The sequence below is a fragment of the Geotrypetes seraphini genome, chromosome 14 (assembly GCF_902459505.1).
Source record: "Geotrypetes seraphini chromosome 14, aGeoSer1.1, whole genome shotgun sequence".
Taxonomy (NCBI): domain Eukaryota; kingdom Metazoa; phylum Chordata; class Amphibia; order Gymnophiona; family Dermophiidae; genus Geotrypetes; species Geotrypetes seraphini.
This window is the reverse complement of record NC_047097.1, coordinates 10,184,062-10,201,823: the sequence shown is the minus strand read 5'-3', so window position 1 is coordinate 10,201,823 and position 17,762 is coordinate 10,184,062. Positions and strand designations below refer to the sequence as shown.

The window sequence follows — 17,762 nt, the reverse complement described above, 5'->3', positions numbered from 1 at the left end:
AACATATGCAGGTGAGGCTGGACTCATTTATTGCACTGGTCTTTGACTTGGGGGCTGCCGCATGAGCGGACTGCTGAGCGCAATGGACCACTGGTCTGACCCAGCAGCAGCAATTCTTATGTTCTTACATTTTCCAACGGTGGCAGGAGGATACCCTATACATTTTAAGGTTAACTCTCATGTGAAAAGAGAGCCACCATCTGAATATCATCATTCATCTCTATAGATGACAATGATCTTGCTCTTACTTTGTCTTACTTAACTGTAGAAGTCATTAAGCCATTAACCAGCTGCTCAACACTAATAAGAGAGGCTTTAGTAACTAGAGCAGTGCCCTGAAGAGATTCCGGGTGTGCCACGAGAGATTCCAGAATTGTATTCGATTTTTATTTTATTTATTTTTATAATGTCTACACCGCCTAAGACCTAAGCGGTTTACAAAGTAAACATGTGTAATCATGTATACACACACAATCAATACAACATTTATCTACTCACTTCTCCAAAGTTGTCTAACTTCCTAAAACTAGCACATGGCTAATAAGACTTCAGTAAAACAGTAAAACAGATGGTCAAAATCTGAAACATCACTCCCTAGTAAAAAGCTTTCACAAACAAATATGTTTTTAGGTGCTTCTTAAAAGGCATCTTGTCTTTACGTTGCCTCAAAATTTCCTGGCAAAGCATTCCATTTCAGAGGACCCGCCACAGAAATGGCTGTCGCTCGCGGTCTTCTTGTAATGATTTTCACCGAGCACCTCTATTGATAGACTCATAGCAGATTCTGATCTTAACGTTCTAGAGCAGGGGTCTCAAAGTCCCTCCTTGAGGGCAGCAATCCAGTCGGGTTTTCAGGATTTCCCCAATGAATATGCATGAGATCTATGTGCATGCACTGCTTTGAATGCATATTCACTGGGGAAATCCTGAAAACCGACTGGATTGCGGCCCTCAAGGAGAGACTTTGAGATCCCTGTTCTAGAGGATATATGATGTTTCAATGCCTGCTTTAAATACCACGGTGTTGCCCCATAGATCGCTTGGTGAACAACCATCTAAATTTTGTAATCAATCGTACATTGAATTGGCAACCAGTGTAGACTTCATTACCGGCGTATCCACTAGAATTGATGACATGTATGTCACATAAGCAAGAGTCTGTAAACATTATGAGCATCTGTGTGCGTAAGGATTCAACCGCCCAGACAAGCATCATTCTTTGATGTGATTGGTCCTTGAAAACTAACGGCAAGTAATTTTAAGTTTTAATTTTAGTTTTTATGCAATAGTCATCCTAACTTGAGCAACAATTCAATCAAGGCTTTGTTACCATTTGGATCTTCTTATCTTTGCGAACTTGGATTTTCAGCTCCGACAGAAATTAAATTTAAAAAAAGAGAATGACTGCAGATGGGGGATGATGAAATGTGTGTTTGCTTATCGACTATCGAGCCACATTTTAAGTTAATTTGCACTCAAAAACAAGCACATCCATCACATTGATTAGCAATTCTATTCTATCTACTTTAGTTTCACCATTGTTACAATTACTGATCCGTAACTTGGGGCTCCTTTTACGAAGATGCGTTAGCGGTTTAACGCGCGTAATAGTACACGCTAATTTGCCGACCGCACTAGCCACTACTGCCTCCTCTTGAGCAGGCAGTAGTTTTTCGGCTAGCCATGCCAGATATATCTATTAGCATTAGTACACTGGTTACCCTACACCCACAGAATTATATTCAAATTACTTTTTCTTACCTTTAAGGTAAAAACAGATCACTTGCTAGCTTTTTTTGATAGATTGTTGATTCTGTACACAACTTCCAGAGCTTTTCGATCGACACAACAAAATCTACTTGCAATTCCTTCTATTCAGCAAATAGTCTATGGCACGACTCGCAAAACTATCTTTTCGGTCATAGCACCCATACTGTGGAACTCCCTCCCTTCAAATATGAGACAAAAATCTAATATCGGCAAATTTAAAGCAAGCCTCAAAACTTTTCTTTTTAAAGATGCATTTGCGGTATAAATTTGGATCCTGATTTCAGTTTATTCATACTCCCTTTTGGGTTTTTTTTTTTTGGATTTTGTAATGATGTAACCCTGGCAGTTTTTCTCTTGTATCCTGTGTTTGTCCCCCCTCTTTATCTTAATTGTCCATGTTAGTCTCCCTGTTTTAAATTAATTTTAGATTATGTTTTCATATAAACTGCTTAGGGTAAATTTTAAGCGGTTTATCAAACCAAAAGAAAACTTGAAACTTATGAAATGGGTAAGTAGAATGTAGATTAAGATGGTTGGCTCCCAACTCATGATCTGAAATATTCAGAAGCATAGCAAATGACATACATAGTAATATAGTAAGTTTCAAGTTTATTGAAATTTTGATTTGAATGCAATATCAAGTATTTTCAATGCGTATAACAATGATAATTTGGGGGACAAATAAAACCATTTAAAAACAATAAACATACAATCATATCCATAGTGAATTGGAGATACATAAGGAAGGCAGGGATAAATTACAATTGTTTAAAAAAAAAAAGAAAAACATTGAGGGAAGAACAGCATCAGGAAGAGCATTAAAAAATTTTTTTAGGTAAGATTTGATCTAAAAATAAATGTATAAATAGGACTTGGTCTAAAAGTGAATAGGAAGATCAATGACCTATTTACAGATCTGGTTAGATTTAAGTATTTTGTCCTAAGTTTGTTGATAAAGGGAAAAGAAAAAAAAAAAGAAATTATCCAGTCTAAGATTCATATGCATCTTTGTATAGGTAACTTTTTAGTCTGCTTTTAAATTTATCTAGAGAGGTTTCAGCGCGTAAATAGATTGGTAGCTTGTTCCAGAGCTGGGGTCCCAAGATCGAAAAAATTGTAGTTCTTCTAGTGCCTATTACTTTCAATGACGGAATTGCCAGCAAATGCTGATCTGTTGATCTTAAAGATCTAGCTGGGGAATATGGTATTAAATATCGATGATGACAAGTAAAAACTTGAACGGTCCATCCAGTCAGACCAACAGTTGCACTCACTAACAATTCATGATTAAACCAAAATTAATGTAATATACAACAGTGTTTCCCATGACGGCCCAGGATATCCACGATGAATATACATGAAAGAAATGTCCATACAATGGAGTTAGCATATGCCTACCAATTTCATGCATTATTATTGTGGATATCCTGAAAGCCTGATTGGCAAGGGAGTACTCCAGGACCAACTTGGGAAAAATGTATATGTTTGATTCTGATTTTCTTTGCCTTTTCTGGTACATACACCATAGAAGTCCACCCAGCAATGTCCTTATGTTTCAAGAACATAAGAACATAAGCAATGCCTCCGCTGACGGCGGCCCAATAGGTCCAGGACATGTGCGCGGCAGAGGGAAAGCTCCGGGGCCGTCGCAGGTACCTGTATAAATTGCTGTTTGCTGCCGGCGATCTCGAAAACAAGTTCGGAGGTAGGGCTGGTGGGGGTTGAGATGGAGGGGGGGATGTGGTGCTATGGGGGGGGGGGAGGAAGAGCGAGAGAAAGAAAGGGAAAGGGAGTCCCGGGTCCTTGGGGGGGGGGGGTGCTCGGAGCGTGAGGGCAACCGAATGTGTCGGGACTTGGCGTCTCTGGGGAAAATGTGTACTCGGCGGAGAAATCTAACACCCGTTCACGAACACGGTGAAACACGGGTAAATAGCGGTTCTTAGAAGGGGGGACATTGGCCTGCGGGGACAAATCTATTCACCGTTTCCACGGGCGGTGAATGGCCTTGTCCCCGTCGCCGCAGCGACTGCTAGTTTTCTTCCCCGTTTTCGGCGGTGACCCGCGGCTTAAATGCGGTGGCCGCGGGTAAACCGCCACCGTGTCATTCTCTAATGTGCAGTAATCCTCTATCTATGCCCTTCTATCTCCTTTTCCAGCAGGAAATTGTCCAATCCTTTCTTAAACCCTAGTACCGTACTCTGCCCTATCAACTATTGCAGTTGCTGTCAAAGCCCTCTCCAGTGCATCCTAATCCTGCAGCCAGGTTGATTTTTGGTAAAGGCAAATTTGAGCACGTATCTCCGCTGCTGGATAAACTTCGCTGGCTTCCGATGCTTTCCAGGATACACTTCAAATGTGCCCGTGTAGCCTTTAAAATCTTGTTTGGCGTCTGTCCTTTACTAATTCCTCTTCTTGGACTTCCAGAAGACTTGGGGCTCCTTTTACTAAGCTGCGATAGCGGTTTTAGCGTGGGCGCTAGACACTAACACCAGCATTGAGTTGGCATTAGTTCTAGCGCAGATTTAGGGCGTGCTAAAAACGCTATCGCAGCTTAGTAAAAGGAGCCCTTGGTCTGGTTAGAATTATGCAAAAACTTAAATCATCGTTCCCTTCTCGGAAAGGCGTAGCCTCTACTGGTAAACTGGTTATTTTAATTCAAAATAACTGAATTATGGAATGATAACCCTCTGTGGTTGAGAGAACCAGGTGTTCTTCAAACTTTTTGTAAATATCTAAAAACTGGGCTATTTTCCAAATTGTAAAGTCTTCACCCTACTATTTCTTTCCTATTTTTTTTTTTTTACTGTAAACCGATTCGAGCTTTATTTTATAGAGATGACATGGTCTATAAACTCAAGCTTTAATTTAGTTTAATCTGTATTACCATATGCAGGACACAGACCATCGTAGACAGTCTGCCCAGCACTGGCCTTAGTTCCTCACAGCTGGAGTCTCATTCTAAGTACCACTCAACATGCATGCAGTCATTTAAGTTTTGAGTTTATACCGTCCTCTTTCTAATTAGAGATCCTCTGTGCAGGACTGTCCCGAGCTGTAAAAGCACCCTGTACAACACAACCCTTAGAGCTCCTATCCTTAGGGTTTACCATATGGCTCCAGAAAAAAAAAGAGGACAGATCAAGACATCCAGGTCTTTCTTCCTTTGCTTTGAATGGAAGTAAAACCCAGATGTCTCTATCTGTCCTCCTTTTTCCGGAGCCATATGGCAGCCAAGCAGGGAAGGCAATGAACAGGACACCATTTTGGAACCCCCACTTCCCGCATATCGCTTGCTATAGCCTTGCCTCTGTGTTCATCCCACACCTGTTTGTATTCTGTCAGCGTTTTTGTCTCCACGGAATTCAAGAAAGGTGTGGGATGAATATAGAGGATCCCTAATTAAAAAGAGGATGGTATTGAAGCAAGATTTAAATGACAGTAAAAAATGTCAATAGAAGCTATCTAGGTTGCCCGTTCACATCAGTTGCTCAGCTCTATTATCCCTTCCTCTCTTTCAGAGGTCCCTTGGGTTTGTATCATGCATTCTTGAGTTCAGATCCTGTTCTTGTCTCCACTGGGACGTGATCTATCCACCTATCACCCTTGACATTGACTTTCTAGACCAAGGGTTCTCAATGTATTCTTCAAGGCAGGTTTTTGGGATATCCACAAAGAATATGCATGAGACAGATCTGCATGAACTGCCACTACTGTATGCAGATCTATTGTGTGCCTACTCATTGAAGGGAGCCCAAAAACCCAACAGGCTGGGTGTGTCCCAATGACTGGGTTGCGAATCCCTGTTCTAGACATATATATTCTGAGAAAACTCCACTGGTTAACTGTCAAATTTCGCATTGTTTTCAAGGTTCTGGTATCAACTTTTAAAGTCATTCGCTATAAGATCCCTTGCTATCTAAGACAATTGATGAGGTTTCATCAGCCATCTAGATCAGTGGTCCCCAACCCTGTCTTGGAGGACCACCAGGCTAATCGGGTTTTTAGGATAGCCCTAATGAATATACATGAAGCAGATTTGCATGCCTGTCACTTCCATTATATGCAAATCTCTCTCATGCATATTCATTAAGGCTATCCTCAAAACCCGACTGGCCTGGTGGTCCTCCAGGACAGGATTGGGAACCACTGATCTAGATCATTAAGATCAGAGGGAAAGTTGTGATTATCAACAGATCAATTGGCAAATGTATATTATGCGAACATGAGAACATCTATAATATCAGTTGAAGGTATTTTATTATGGAATAATCTGACAGGACAGCTGACATTGCTCTCTGATATTCAAAAGTTTAAGAAATTACTGAAAACAACTTTTTTTGTGGATGCATTCTCTCGATTGAGCTAGGATCCTGATTGAATATCTTTCAGATATGTTTGTTTCAGTAGTAAGGAAGAGAGGTGGTGGAGCGGACCAATCTGGATCCAATCTTCATGGGGGCACCAGCACCTCTCCTTCCCACTCCTCCCCAACCACGCCTTCAATTCCCCTCCAAGGTACCTCTAACTCTTGCCGACGCAAGCAGCAGCTCCAACCTGCTGCTAACACCGGCCTCAGCACTTCCCTCTGATCTTACTTCCGGGTCCCGTGACTAGGAAGTGATGTCAGACGGAAAGCCGATGCTCCTCGCACCAGGGAAGCTAAATGGGTACGGAGGAAGGGAAGGGAAGGGGAGCACCACCACCCAGGTTGCCTCCCACCCTCGCTAAGCCACTGGTTTGTTTATTTATTTATATGTTGGTTATATGATGATTATTTTTGTAAACAGCTTAGGTCTAGACAGGTTAGAACTTTTGGCCGCTTCTTTCCTGAGCAGAGACGCCGAAGCGTTACCGCGCAACATTTGCAGAGTATCGCAAGTTCCTTGTTGTCCCCTGAAGAAGGTGATGCAGTCGCCTAAACTTGGATCCTAGTCGGGACCACATTTATGTTGTATGTCAAGGACTTGTTTTTGAACTTTGGATAAACTACCAATAAAGTATATGTAACTGAAGATTGGTTTTGACATCTCCTGTGCCTCTTCTTTTGTTGCTCTCTTTTATTCCAAGGCTTGGTACACTTTCTTTTCTGTTTTATAGAACAAGACAAAGCATTCACTCCTGTTCTGCTACCACAATCATTATTGACAGCACCGGACAAAACTATATTCAGGGCATTAAGGAATGCAGAATATTGTATGGCTTTCTATTCTGTAATGTAAAATAGTGCATGACACAAGGGATCACGTATTACATTATTCACATGACATTAAATAAGCTAATGATGGGCATTATTCATTTATCAGAGTAAATCAAAATTCCTTTGAGATCATAATTTCCACATCTTCCTTTACCATTACCAAAAACATGTGAATGAAATCTGCCTCAGAAATGCTTCTGTTCAGAGCTGCTGCCACTAATGATCTATGCTGAGCATATGGAATGGTAAAAATAGAATTTTTCACATTCTGATTACGGTGAACCTGTCACAAAATGAAATGTCTGAATACTTTATAGCTCTTTCAAGAGGATGTAAGTGGAATATAGAGAAGAGGCCGTCAGCATGGTGGCACAGAATTTTGTGGCATCTGCATTTGTAGTTGCTGGCTTTAGCGGTGTAGGTAGGATTGAATGAGCCTTAGGTGGAAAAGCTGCGGTGGAAGTTTCTACCGTGTCCTGAAGTGCTAAATGCTCCGACGCTTATAGCAACATTGGAGCAGTGACGGAACGTTTAGCACTCCGGGCCGCGGTACAAACCTCTACCATGGTTTAGTACAATGGGGGGGAGGGGGTGTGGATATGATAGGCTTTTAAAACACCATCTCTCCCAAGATTATAAGGACCAGGGAGGCATCACTTCAGAGCCCCAGTCACAAAAAATGTATCTCAGCAAAAACTTGTCATCTAAAATATATTGGCTGATCTTTATATTTCTCCGTTTTGACAGGAAATCGTTAACTTCAACTGCCGGAAGTTAGTAGCATCCATGCCTCTCTTTGCCAATGCTGACCCGAATTTTGTGACTTCCATGCTGACCAAGCTAAGGTTCGAGGTGTTCCAGCCAGGTGATTACATCATCCGAGAAGGAACCATCGGGAAAAAGATGTACTTCATTCAGCACGGGGTGGTGAGCGTGCTTACCAAAGGCAACAAAGAGACCAAGCTGGCTGACGGCTCCTATTTTGGAGGTAGGATTTCTCAGCAGGAATGTAGCTCGGTAGCATGACTCAGCAAGAAATGTCTCAGTATTGCCAAATATGGCATTATAAGCTAGTGTTCTTTTTAGTAACATAGGGAACCTTTTACTAAGGTGCGCTAATCGATCAGCGCATGCTAAATGCTAACACATCCATAGAATATAATGGACACGTTAGCATTTAGCGCGTTAAATTGGCTGGCGCTCCTTAGCAAAAGAGGGGGATAGTAAATGGCGGCAGATAAAGATTTGCATGGTCCATCTTGTCCGCCCAACAAGATGAGCATCCGTGGAAAATCAGGGGCGGAAAACTACACGGTGACACCAGGAAATACTTCTTCACCGAAAGGGTGGTTGATCGCTGGAATAATCTTCCACTACAGGTAATTGAGGCCAGCAGCGTGCCTGATTTTAAGACAAAATGGGATCGTCAGTGGGATCTCTTCACAGGGAAAGGTAGGGAGGGTTATTGGGGTGGGCAGACTTGATGGACCGTGGCCCTTATCTGCCGTCTGTTTCTATATAACAGTCACATTCATTAACAAACCAATGGTGAACCAACAATCCAGTATATTATAATTGCCAAGTTCCACTATAAGATGTCTTCCCCTCCCCCTAAGATATGCAAGACCTGTACTCAGACAACACGTGCTCCTGATCCATCCTTGATAGGGTGACCAGCCATCCGGATTTTCCCAGACATGTCCTCTTTTTAGGCAGGGCCGGGGGTGGAACGGGGTGGGGACAGGGGCAGAACAGAGCAAGCCCGGGATCGGAATGGGGCGGGGCCACGCGCCCTCTTTTTTTCTCAGATATTAAATCTGGTAACCCTAATCCTTGAAGAATTTTCATGTATGTATAACATAGAACATAACTTTATTCTTCTATATCGCCACAATCTTACGACTTCTAGGCGGTTTACACTGAAGAGAACTGGACAATCAGCGATTTACAAAATACAAATAGTAAAAGTACAACATATTTCTCAAGGATAGTCAGTATAGAATTATTAAATTTAGTATGACTTCTGTTTAGGAAATAAATCTGTCAAACAATGCTGTCTAAATTTCTTTCTGAAATGCGCCATAGGTTAACCTGGCTCCAGTGATGTAATTGCCTAACCAAGATTGCTGTTTACTAGCTTGAAACATGAATGTTCTATCCAGAAAGGACCTGTATTTACAACCAGTGATCCTTGGGTAGGCAAATAAATTACCATTTCTGGTTATCCTAGTAGGGCTGTATAGCACGAAATGAGGTAAGAGATAGGTAGGGGCTATTCCCCAAACCGTTTTAAAACAAATACAAGATAACTTTTCTTTCCTAAGCTTCGTTGTAAACCGCACTGATGTTGTAACGAAGAGCGGTATATAAATACTAATGAACATAAGCATAAACACATAAACATACCATAGTCATCATATAGAGTTTCTTCAGTGAGTTCATGGAGCGAAGGAATATAATAACAAGTCCACCCCCTGAGACGGTTTCCACAGTCCTAGCCAACAAGTTTGGAGTAGAGAGTTCCACGGGGACAGAAATCCCACCCGTCCCCACCAGGATCCTCTCCTTCCCCACCCATCCCCGCCAGGATCCTCTCTATCCCCACCAGGATCCTCTCCATCCCCACCCATCCCCGCAAGGAATCACCTCCATCCCCGCCCGTCCCCATTAAAAGCAGCAATTACTTCTGACAGGATCATCAATTCCACAGTTTCTTTTGTGTTTGCGCTGCTGTTTTCCTTGTGGAATCTCTTTGGGGGGAACCCTTTTTTGTTTTCTGTTCAGGTAATTAACTTATAAACCCCCTCTTTTACCATTATATTATATGGATGAACCCTGCTTCCAAAGCCTTCCATCCCCGTGGGAGTCCCATGGGCCAGAGGGGGGGCCCCGTGGGTTAGAGGGGGATTCCCGCGGGATCCGCGGGATTCCCGCGATCCCCATTCCTGTGCAGACCTCTAGTTTGGAGTCAAAGCTTCAAAATCCTGAAGAACACACAGTAGTATTATTTATGTTCTCCTCTTGGAAACTGGTGATAAATCAGCTAGAAATGTGGCCTGCAACAATTTAGAGCACCTGTGCATCTGGATTTGGACGTCATCTCTGCAGGCTCCCTACCTGACAAACATGGTACTCTCTGTCCTTAAAAGATAAGTTGATTCTTTGCTGTTATTCTGTAATTAGCTTCAGCCGTGTTCCCCGAGTATTACTTCCACTTTCTGTTGCTACTGTCTCCTAATTAGTTGTCCACTGAGGCTCTCGGCTTCAATTGCAAGCAACCCTGTGTGTCCTAATGTCAATATTATACTTAAGAGTACCTGATTACTTTTCGATGTATTGTAAACTGCTTTGGGTGAATCACAGTAAATAAAAATAAAATATTCAGAAGATTTATCTGGTTAATTTTGTGAGTTAACTGGATAAAATTAAGTTTAAACATTTTGGGCGTGCATATCGGTTAAATTTTGACTTATCAACTTGTCTGGTTAAAATATAATCAGCTAAATAGGGAAGCAATCAAACATAGGGCTTAAATTTAACTGAATGAGCACCAATATCTTTTAGCATTATCCTGACATATTCAGTGGTACTGAGATAACCAGATATTCAGCTAAATATCTGGTTAAAGTAAACTGACTGACAGGACTGGCCATGCCACCAAGAAAACAAAGTTTACCTAGGATGACAGAATTTAGGGGGGAGGAGCTTTTGTGCAGGTGAAATCCTTCCTCCTTTCAGACTATGCCAAGGGTGTAGCCAGAAGCTCATTTTTGGGAGAGCCCTGGGGTGGATAGGGGAAGCCCCATTCCTTTCTGTTCTCTCTTCCCATTAAAAGTGTCCCTTTCCTGGCAGCGAAGAACCCTTGGCCCAAACCTCCTCTGGTGCAAAGAAGTTGGTGGCATGCTTTTCAGCCACCAACACTGGCACACGTGCTCAACTCATGCACACAAACTGAGCATGTGTGAGGCATGACAACATCGGCATTTGGAAAACACGCCACTGATTTCCTCACAGCGGGGAGGTTTAGGCCACGGAACTCTTCAGCTGGCAAGGCTTAGGCATCCTCACCAGCTAATCGGAGTATTGGAGTTTGGGGGGGCCCCGGTTCTTCATGGCTATGCTACTTATGCCATCCTTCACCTCCATAACTCCTCCTATGCCAATCTTAATATAAGAAGAATAAAAACTGTGTGTGGCTTCTACTCAAGTACAGGCTTCTACTCAAGTTCTGCTTTGTTCTCCCTACTCTACCCTCCCCCCCCCACCACCACCACCACCACACACATACAACTGAAGCAGATTTCTTTACAGAGGAGGGTGGGACAAGACAACTCTTCAGCACAGGTCTGTGCTTACCGGACCTGTTCAGCACAAATTCTTCTTTAAGCTTAGGGTCAATGTGGGAGGCAGTGGGGTGTCAGCAGCATTACAGAAGCAGGGATGATAGAGATCCCCAGGAAGTGACGTCAGAGGGAGAGCCGATGTTAGTGCAGGCAGCAAGTTAGTGATGCTGCTCACGCCAGGCATGCTAAACGGGTACGGGGGAAGGAGCGGGGAGGGGCAGAGAAGAAGGAGAGGGGGGCACCTCCCACTCTCGCTATGCCACTGGCTACACATGGAATATTTTCCTAGCATTTCCACGCTCTCATAGGGGTATCTTTGCTCACAAAGCCGTTCATGCGATGGGGGATGAACTCTTTCCAGTTTCAGGTTATGAAGCAGGCAAGCCAGAGAGAAGCAACAGCGCAAGGAAATCGCAAGCACACAGCGCAGTTGTCCACGAATGGAGCACAGAAGTGGTGCGCCAAGACTGAAGGAAGCCATCTTTATTAGAGGACATGACCCGGCCTGTGTTTTGGGCGTTATGCCTGCATTAGGGTCAGATGTTGATCTCATGAGTATAGAGCAAGGGTAGGCAATTCCGGCCCTCGAGAGCCACGGGCATGGCAGGTTTCCAGGATATCCACAATCAATATGCATGAGATAGATTTGCGTCTCAAGGAGGCAGTGCATGCAAATCCATCTCATACATATTCATGGTGGACATCCTGAAAACCTGACCTGCCCGTGGCTCTCAAGGACCGGAATTGCCTACCTCTGATATAGAGCTTCCTATCGTGAACCTACAACATTAACACAGTTATAATGCTGAAACAAGGGCCACGTCGGGTCCTTCGATTCAGGTGTGCCATCTATTTGCAGTTTCAAGCTATGTCAATGTAAGTGCATTAATCTGAATAATCAGTTACTGCTGCGGTGAGCTAATGCCAAATCACTAAATGTCTTGCCTTCTTGTCCTCCAGAGATCTGCCTGCTGACTCGGGGCCGACGCACAGCCAGCGTGCGTGCCGATACATACTGCCGGCTGTACTCCCTCTCCGTTGACCACTTCAATGAAGTGTTAGAGGAATATCCCATGATGCGCAGGGCTTTCGAAACTGTTGCCTTGGACCGACTGGACAGAATAGGTAATAACATTTTCAAGAGTGCTTTAAACTGAGACTTTGGGATTGATATTGAAAATAATTTATCCAGGCCGGAAGGGCTACTGCCCAGTTAAAACTCATGGTCAGCCCCGGAGCAGATACTCAGAAGCACTTAACCAGATAATACAACTGAATATCTTCTCTGATTGCTTCCAAATACCTGAAGATCCAATACAATACATTAATGCATTGTTTGGTGTTTCATATATTCTGCCCTAAGCTTGCAAGGCGGATTACAAATCAAGAAGCCTTCTCATAAGGGAAATAACATCTATTTTCATTCATCTAAAAATGAAAAATTAACACTGTTGGGTTGGTTTTTTTTACTGTTATTTATTAAACTTTACATAATCTTCACAAGTATCCACTTGTTAAAGGAAAAATTTTGGGAAAAAAAGCAAGGCAAACATTATTAATCCAAAGGTATTAAAAATAATTTTTTTTTTAAATCTAAGCCCTTGAAAATTTCTTCATTAGATCCCTAATCTTAAACAAGGAACAGAGTAATTTATACATTGGAGACCTATGCAAAGGTAACAAAAATAATAAAGAAACCAGCTTAACAGTATCCCTATTTCTTTAACAATAGAATCTCACTGAGTTTCAACAATAAGTTGAGCGGCTTGCCCGGATATCTTCTTAACGTCTAAAAAGGAACGTAATTGTTCTGGGAGAAAAAATATACAGTATATTGAATACGTTTACATGGATAATGAAGGAAAAAAGATGCACCTAAGAAAATCACTTCTTGATGCATGGCTAAAACTAATTTTCATTTCTCCTGAGTAGCTCTTCCTACATCAGGATAAATCCAGATTCTTTGTCCCAAGAATTCATATGTTGGATTTCTAAAGAAAAGTCTCAGAGTGAAACATTGTTGATTTTAAAATTTAAGTAGGTTCTGAGCAGTGGCATAGCCAGATAGCCAATATTGGGTGGGCCTGAGTCCATATTGGGTGTGCACCAGGGCCATCTTAACCTATGGAACAGGTCCAGGGCATGAGTGAAAAAGGGCAAATACCTCTGCCAGTGATGTCACTGGCCCTAGGGGTTAAGCCAGCAGTTCTTTCCCCTCCACTCCCACCGTGGATCCACAACCTCTTCCTGTCTCAAGTCCAGCACCACTTCCTCAATCTTCCTCAGCACCCTTGGACCAACAAAGTTGTTCTGCACCGGCAGCAACAGTAGCACGCTGCCCTGATAGGATTAAAATGTTATGTGAATTTTTGGGATAGCAGAGGAAACAGTACGATAGAAGTGGCTATATATAAAATGGAGAACAGAGGAGAAGTTTCTCTCTCTAAGATGAATGACAGGCCTATGTGGCAAGCCTTATTGTTTTTTAGAATAACAGATTCACCTTTGTTTATTATTTAAATATTTTGCTAAGACACATTGTTTGAAATGGAACCCCATAGAACTCACATGTTCAAGAAGAACCAGGGTATATGTTTTTGTGGAAGAAGAGTTATCTGGTTGGCATGACTGTCTCCTGAAGAAAAGGTACTTAAAGGTTATGAAGCTCACAATGGTCTAGATAAGGTCTGGAAAGTCATTGTGGCCTGTATAAGCTGGACCAATGAAGTACCTGAAGAAATGAGGTTTTTGGTGGCAGAATCAAACCAGGCCAATGAATAAGGGCCAGATGTGTGTGTTCTCCTTCTGCCCCTCCCCCCCCCAAGTAAGTAGCTGTACCCTAGGACACTTGAACAAGAGGATTGGGAACTTCCATTCAGTTCCATTATGTGATTTAGGTCAGTATTTCTCAATTCAGTCCTGGAATACCCCCTTGCCAGTCAGGTTTTCAGGATATCCACAATGAATATGCATACAAGAAATTGCATATAATGGAGGCTGTGTATACAAATCAAGTTTATGCAACATGATGAAAAAATAGAATGTCCAGACAACAAAGATAGAAAAAAGATAGATCTGTGGACAGAGCTTCCATTCCCCCGGACTGAGGAGATTCCTGCTGAGATAATCTATTTTCACATTGTCTGCTCCTGCAATGTGAGCCGTGGATAGGTCTTCCAGATGATTCTCTACCCAACCCATCAACAGAACCACCTCCTTGTCACCCCTTGATGATTCACTAAGATCACGGCCATGGCACTGTCTGACAGAATATGGACTGCCTTGCCATAAAGGCAAGCAAAACCAGACAAGACGTTGATCAACCAACCTCTTTGTCTGACCAGCGACCCTGAGCTACCTGATCTGCGCAATGTGCCCCCCAACTGGAAACACTGACATCTCTGGTAATTAAAGGTCTAACAGGGAGAATTTAGATGTAGCATCTGCCAACCAACCTCAGAGCCAAAAGGAACACGTGGTCACTCACTAAGGGTCATACACTTAGAAGTAAGGAGCAGGTCATAAAGAGCATCCTCGAAGAAGGAAGAACCCATCTCCAGTTTGGCAGCTTCCCGATCTACCAGACTCCAATCATCAAAGTCTTTATCCAGAATCCATTCAGCCCAGCAAAAACAGGCTCTGGCCACCAATCCTTCACAAATGACTGCCTGCCTCGCCAACACCACCATATCAAAATTCTGTTTTAGGATGGCCTCTATCAGGCAATCTAATTCTTCACAATGAGCATTCCTAGCAACTGAAGGATCCTCACCTGGAGATAAAGGCCCCTCTCTTGAAGACATTTCTTGATCTGGAGCTGCCTCATCCTCCTCCGTGACCTAATCCTCTAGAACCCTGTCCTCTGCAGCCCCAAAATAATCTTTCTCCTACTCAATGCACCTCTGCTTTTGTGGAAGCAAGAAAGAGGACTCCTGCCGCCCCTCCTCAGCAGATGAAGAAGCTGATGCACCTGCCTGGTGAAGGCAGAAAGCCTTATGCATTGCCAGCAGAAAATCCACCCCAAGGTAGCAGGAGCCGTCTGAAGAGAAACGGAGGGAAGGGCTGACTCCAAGCGTGGCAAGAGAGCAGGCCCCAACCCTGAATTCAAAACGATGGTGGTTCCTGCCAAATCAGGAGCCATTGACACAATCCAATCAACAAAATCTCTTAGATGTACCTTCAGTTCTTCACATTATCTATGATACCTTTCGTAAAACCATATTTTTAGTAACAGCTCCCACACTGTGGAACGCCCTTCGTCATGAAACCTCTTTAGCTAAATTTAAGTCCAGTCTCAAAACTTTTCTATTTAAAGATGCATATAGTATGATATAATAGGTTTCTCTAGTATAAAGTAATAATTTCACAGTTTAAGTGAGGCTTTACCTACATACAGCAGAGCCCTTGTCCTTCCTCATGTAATTTCCCATCACATTCTTTCTTTTCAAGATATTGTAGTTCCTCCCTTCTTTCCTTGATTATTTTGCCTTACTGAGTTCATTTTGAGGGTTTTTTTTAAAAACTGATTTTATTTGTTCCCTATTGCTTTTAATTGTACACTGCTCAGACATTTTATGTGCGGTATATCAAGACTAAAATAAACTTGAAACTTGCATTCTGACTCTGAATATGCTGAGTCCCCATGAAAGGTACTCAGCAGAGGTCCAGCATCCAATGCTGCAACATGGGGGTGGGGACTCTCTGGCCAGACAAAAGGATTAATTACCAGTAGCATCCAGAGTCTGATGTAGAAAGACCATGCAGCACTTCTAGTGTTGGGAACTCATGACTGCCTAACAATGAGGTCTCAAACCCCCATGGGAGAGAATTGAACAAACCACGCGGCACATTGAAGCTCAGTGGTTCTGTCTCCATCTGCTGGTAGGCGTAATACCCATCTGTGCCTGTCTAGAGGGACACTATGGAAAGTTCATTTGTTTGGATATCAGTGGTTGTTCTAGAGGGGAAAAGAAAAAGAAAAAAACATTGGCCAAAACGTTGCCTTTCCAAAGGAATTGCCTAGCATGACCTAGTCCTTTTGGGATTAAGAACATAATAGCCTTACTGGGTCAGAACAATGGTCCCATCATGCCCAGTAGCCCGTTCTCACGGTGGTCAATCCAGGTCACTAGTACCTGGCCAAAACCAAAGGAATAGCTAAAGGAAAGATTCCTGAGTCCGTGATCTATCTGCTTTGGGACTGGTGTACTGGCTGCTTGGCAACTGCACAGCAGAATTTAGGTGTTCTCAGTCTCCATATGATGATAGGCATGTATAACCCAAGTGTAATGTCTGGACCAGTCTGGAAAGCCTAAAGGAAAGAAAATTATTAGGTAAACTCTAATTTCTCCATACTTATATGCATAAGTGGGTGCACCTAAATATAGGTCTGAGAATGCCAACTTAGCTAGTATTGTAAAATGGCATCATGGCATTATAGATGCTATTATAGAATTGGCACTCAGCATGCAGCATTAATGCATCTAAATTGTGGTGTTCAGTTATAGAATGTGTTCCTTAGATTGTAAGCTCTATAGAAACGGAGTTTCCAAATGTACCTGAATATAATTCACTTTAAACTATGAGGCAAAAAAGCATGAGCAAAAACTTTGTTTTAATGCCCCCCCCCCAAAAAAAAAATCAGATTATTCCTAAAAAAATCCTCCTGCTCCTCCTCCCTCAATGACAACACTGTGCCTTAGGCCTCTTCCTGGTACATCATGTGATACGCATAGGCCTAAAGAGGGAGCGGACATACCTCCTGCCTTTTTTGTGGGATGGGGGGATGGAGGGAGTACCTTCATGGCAGGAGGGAGTGGGCATCCCTCCTGCCATTTTACATGGGTCAGTGGGTCAGCAGGGGTGGTTGGATGGTGGCTCGGGGTGCCGGCGCAGGCTGGAAGGGGGGAATTTTTTTTAATGGGACAGGTTGTGTTTAACACAGCACAACATCTGTGCTAATAAAAACAAAACAAAACCAGAAGCTCTAACAGCAATGACAGGAGCCTTCTTTCCTGACACTGCTGTTAGGGCTTTGCGCATGTGTCAATTGCTCACTGAGCGATTGAATCGGTTGCGTTTGCATGCAAATCATTTGCTTGCAAACATGTTTGCGCATCGATCGCTGTTGGGGAATTGGCCAACAGCCATCCAGTCAGTAATTCTGACTGACTTTTGTGCAGCTAGGCCTTAATCAGCCAATTAATGACTCTGGGCCAAACACTAATTTTTAGGGGCAATAATCAGTTAAGTGCCACTGAAAATTAATGAATAGCCCCAAACAAGCAAGTTAACGGGTCAGGGACCATTTCTGGCTGATTAAATTGCTTTGACTATCGACCAAATAATATTGGCTTTCAAGCTCTATAGGCAAAATGTTCTCATGAGCTGCTGTTTATCAACTCCTTGTAATCTGTTTGCCAATCATCAAGTCTGCAAAACACCAGAAGAGA

General features: G+C 42.8%; 1 protein-coding gene across 1 annotated transcript in view; it reads left to right on the top strand.

Annotated features, from left to right (window-relative positions):
- HCN4 (hyperpolarization activated cyclic nucleotide gated potassium channel 4) overlaps positions 1-17,762 on the top strand; it is a 392,202-nt gene that overhangs the window by 372,521 nt on the left and 1,919 nt on the right. Inside the window, exons 6-7 of the mRNA XM_033920731.1 lie at positions 7,715-7,955; positions 12,271-12,435. Of these exons, the coding sequence (XP_033776622.1) occupies positions 7,715-7,955; positions 12,271-12,435 (406 nt within the window). The remainder of the gene's footprint in view (positions 1-7,714; positions 7,956-12,270; positions 12,436-17,762) is intronic.